General features: G+C 36.9%; 1 protein-coding gene across 1 annotated transcript; it reads right to left on the minus strand.

The window, feature by feature from the left end:
• Nucleotides 1–181: 181 nt before the first annotated feature.
• On the minus strand, nt 182–5,085 carry LOC114302667 (zinc ion binding protein). The gene is made up of 4 exons (XM_028247714.2): nt 4,574–5,085; nt 3,012–3,207; nt 1,229–1,819; nt 182–697 (listed from the first exon to the last, which is right to left on the minus strand). The coding sequence occupies exons 1-4, from the start codon at nt 4,726–4,728 to the stop codon at nt 506–508; spliced, it is 1,134 nt and encodes a 377-aa protein (XP_028103515.2). The 5' UTR covers nt 4,729–5,085; the 3' UTR covers nt 182–505.

The raw sequence follows: 5,085 nt of genomic DNA on the forward strand, positions 1-5,085 counted from the left end.
ACCAAAGATAAGAGAGATTAATTTGGTCACCAAACTTCAACATGGTTCAATTCAAGGTTGTGCAACATCATCAGTCACAAGCAGAGTAGAAAAGGCTAAAACTTGCTCCCCAATTAAAATAAAATCCAAGCATGATACAACAAGTGCGCGTGGTCTCACTATCATCAACACATGTAGGCCATTTCAAAATCTCAGCTCAAAATTCATCATAATTGCCTATGTTCGTGAGAACCTCAGTTTGGCTGAGATCTACATACAGCTATGTATAGTTTAAAAGGTTTAAAACAATACTACACGGATAAATCAAACCACCACACATTTGAAATGAGAAAACACAAAATGACCAAGGATATGAACATAAAGTCGGTTTGATCAAACTGAACAGTACGTATCTCATTCCTGCTGAATGAGCATAACCACCATACAAAGAGTTCATTAACAAAATAACTGGAATTCTGGCAACTTTGAATGATGGACAGACTTTTTAAGCAATTCAAGTAGTACCTCAAGTGCCAAGATTTGGTGCAAAAGTAGCCACAGGTAAGCCATGAGAATATCTCCACTGCCCACAAGCTGTGCATTTCTCTACCTTCACGCTGTTTTCCAGGGTACAGAATTTACATGACCAGATTTTGTACTTGTTTTCTACAGCTTTGGGCTTTTGGGTGCTGCAAAGCTCACATACAGGAGCCAGAGGCTGCAACAAACCACCATCATTCCAATGACAAAATCAAAGTGAGTCCAGGGAACACAGAAAATATGTATATGGCAATTCCCTAGTACAAATTTTATGCAGCATGGTAGAAGCACTTCAATCCAGAAATGTAATCTATATTCGAAGAGGTAGACACCTGTGTTACATGGATTCTTCTAAATGGTTGAAGTACATGTGTCAAATACCTACACTTGGATAAAGGTATGAGACAAGCATCTAACATGTCTACTTGATCATGCACCATCAAACATAGGTTGACGCTCAAAATTTTCATAACTGTCGGCTAGCATCCAGCTAAGCAAAGCATAGCATATTCTCTTTATTCATAAATCTTGCAAGTTACCACTAATGATAATTAATAATCCTATTCAACCAGTAACAAACTAATAGTATAAAACAAAAGCATGGCAGTATAGAACCCCTCTTTATTCAGAAAATATGCGATAGCAGAGTGCATGTGCAAACAAATAATGCAGTTGAATGCATTAAATATCTTTTGCAAAAAACACTTACTGGATTCAACAAGGTGCAAGATACACACTCCCACATTGTGGATTCTTCTGTATTGTGTGTTGCAGCATGATTAAGCATGGTTCCAGAAGTAGAAGCATCTGTGGATAAATCAACAAAACTGGATTTTGGATGACCATTAAATGACTGAGATAATGAATTGTTTTCACGACTTCTTTTTCGTGCTGTTGCATCTGCAGCTTGTGCATCAAAACCATTTTGAAGGCTCGAGTTTCCAGCACTATGCCCCACATAAACAGTCTTCTCCGAGATATCAGAATTAATTTCACATTCCCCAGATACTTCACAAGACTGGGAGCCACACCATATGTCATCCTGTAATCTCCTTTCTGCAGCCATTGCAGCAGCTTGTATTGGACTAAGTGCAACCATTATTGAGCTATCACCACCAAGGCGTTTAGGCCCAGATGGTAGGAGAGACCCCAAACGTGCTCTCTTTTCTGCAGCAGCTACTGCCGTTTGACGCAGAGCAGGAAGAGGAGGTGCACGGGAGAAACCACCCAAACGCCTCCCGGGAAGATCAAATCCCTCTGCACTACCAGTTATGCCCTTGTTCATTAGGTCCTCACACTCCTGTACGTGCCAGTTATATATAACCAAGAAAACAATAAGGCAATAAAGTCAGTAATCCTCTACATTACTAATTCTTTATCTAAACCATTCCTGAAAAAATTAAATAAAAACTAGGGTTGGGGATGCTAAATAATATAATCGGATATATTCAGATAAGACATCCCAACATCAACAGCATTAAGACAACCTTAAATTACACAGAGTATAAAGATTGCACATCACGAAACAAAACTTAAACAAACAAAAGATACACTATAAACTATGCTATCATGCTAAATTACACTGCCTTGCCAATAAATTAAAATTTTTAAAAATTTCAGAACTCATAGAGAGGGAAGATGTTGAAACCCCAAAAATAAAGATTTTGACCAAGTAGTGTAAGTCAAAATCACACATCATCTCCACGTCAATATCTACAAAGGACATGGTGCCGCATGTCACCTGGTGAGGTAACATGTGGACCAATGGCATATTTCCACATACTCCCCTTTGGGGTCAAGGAATGCCAGTCGAGGATAGGGCACACTGTGCCATGACCTTGAGAATAGGCACTCAAGGACAAGGATTCAAATCATTCAAACCACCCCCTTGGCTTGGCTGAGGATCCTCCACTCACCAATGGCATGCTCGATACCAAATGGAAGTACATTTATAAGCCACTATTAGTAATGTCATCAAGATTACATCTTCACAGGGAGTACTTTATGTCACATTTTCAAGTAATAAATTTGTCAAAATACAAGAGAGATGACCATCGCCATTATCTCAAGCCTTGTGATCCAAGTTTTAGGAAGAAACGGGCAAGACAAAGCCCATATTGTTGGAGATAATATCCCTCCCAAGGGCATAAAAGACCAAAATATTTCCACAGGTGAGGATGATGGTTTCTTTATATATGCTAGCTTAAGTTAAAATAAGAATTCTCAAATAAATAAATAAATAACAATTCTTGACAGATAAAAAAGTAGAGTTCCCATTTTGCTCCCTTTCTTGCCAAGAAAACATTCAATTCTTCAATAAACTTTAAAATGCTTCAATTGGTGCACACAAGAATATAAATTAAGAAGGTTGTGCTAATTCCAAAGCAACAACACCTGCTGTCAAATCAATTTGACACTATTGCTTTGGCAAATCATTCTGACAGTCACAGATTACTCTGAAGCTAGCGACAAAAAATAAATTAAAAAGAAACCTTTCTGATTTCGTCCCAGAGATTATAGAAACTGGCATTGTGAGGACCGTGCACGTTGTGGCAAAGTTCGTGCAGCATTGTGTCAAGAATCTGATCAAAAGGGAAGAAATCCCAATCCCTGTTTGGCCTTCGAAGCCTAAGCTTTACATGCACACCACCACCTACATTCAACCCCAGAAGAGATGGATTGTTCGGACTGCATATTAATTATATTTGGTTAGTTTGATATTGTGAATGAACCCGTATCAGTATAAATAAATGAAAATCAACACATATTTAACTTGAACTCGATTTAAGACCAATCAGTAAGGACAAGTAAGAGAAAATTTACAAAGTTTGTGATGTCAGATATGAAAGAAAAAGAATTAGTAACTACACCAATGAATATGATTGGACATAATAACGAAACACCAAAAATTTATTTACATTAGGCTGTGTTCGATTGGAGGATTTGGGAAAGGATTTAAAAAGGAAAAGAGAAAAATTAAGTGAAATGTGAATAAAATATACCTACATTTCACCTCATTTCACACATTTTTTTCTTTTTCGTTTCCAAATCCCTCCCTAAATTCCCCAACCAAACACAACCTTAAGGTACTTTGAGAAGTGATGTGATTAACAATTAGCACAAAGGTTTGCTTTAATCAGAAGGCAATATGAGAATTTGCATACGCAATCATATGCAGTTGATTCTATCATTGACAATCAGTTTACACCTTACCACATAGTAGTATCCTTGTCCATTATATTAATGCTTCATTTTATTGTCTTAAATGGAAGATCCAAAATCTTCAATTTTTTTCCCCTGGTAACCAAACAGAAGTCCCTTTTTTTTTCTCCTCTCTTCATTCAAATAGAACTAAAAACAGAGCAAGAAATCTAGAGTAACAACTCCGATATGATCGTTTAATAAGAAAATCAGATTACTACCCATAATTTAGTTTTGATGGGGGTGTGGGTGCCTCTTGTTTCAACTACTAATATAATTTGATATGTCTGACAGTAAAATGTGCAGCCTATAATGTGGCCAAGTACACTGTGCAAGAAGATGACTACGAATTGTAGCTTGAATTTCACTTGTGTGGCACAGACGTGGCTTTATAAATGATAATGGCGTTTGTGACACCCTTTGCTCCTTAGTTCAAGCAATGTCTTCTCTTCTGGCAGAAAACTATATTGGTGTTATCTTATTTGAACCATGCTAGTGTCAAGATGATCACTTTTCTTGACCATCAAATGATCAGATTATTATCCTAAATTCCCAATGCCTCTTTTTGGCATACTTCTCAATCCCACCCAAAGAATAAAATAAAATAAAATAAATCTTACTTTTTTTGAAAAGACAAACAGATATAAACAAAACAAACAAAAAAGCAGTAGGCTACAAATAAATCCCAAATTTTTGCTTTTTATTTTTTGTATTTTCCTCGTTTGCTATGCTCCTACTACTATTTCACGCTGATCAAACATAACAAGTATAAAAGTAGCTTAGGAGATCAATAAACGAATTCCTACAGTTTCTCGGCAACCAAACAGAAGAATAAGAGAAGAAAAAACTTCACCAGAATTCGGAAAGAAGCTTAACTCTCCAATTGTGTTTACGCATGATGGGTTGAACCTGTTTCGCGACTCTCTCTAGGATCTTCCTAGCCTCATCTTCTCCAACCTTCTTGAGGGGTTTGATTTCCCAAACCTTGTTGAGATCGCCCAGATTCATTTTTATTTTTATTTTTTTCTGAAGCAAATTATCAAACCAAAACCCTAGACTGAAAGTTTCTTCAAAACCCTAGTGATTTCAATCGGAAAAACAAGCGAATAAATTAACTTGCAGTCGATAAAATTCAGATATTCATTTGTGCCGTCTAGAAAACATCGAATTCTGGGCGAAATCGAAAAGTGGTGTTTGGAACTTGGCGGGATTTCAATTGTCAAAACCAATGTTGTGGCTGTGGAATCCGGATAACGAATCGGGATTGGTGAATAAATCGGGGGTAAAAAATTAGTAAAAGAAAAGAAAGACCGCTTACTGTTGTTGATTGATGGCGAATTAAAATTAAATTGTAATGTCATATTT

Source organism: Camellia sinensis, chromosome 8, assembly GCF_055761805.1.
Source record: "Camellia sinensis isolate YWXY chromosome 8, ASM5576180v1, whole genome shotgun sequence".
In the NCBI taxonomy this organism is placed as follows: domain Eukaryota; kingdom Viridiplantae; phylum Streptophyta; class Magnoliopsida; order Ericales; family Theaceae; genus Camellia; species Camellia sinensis.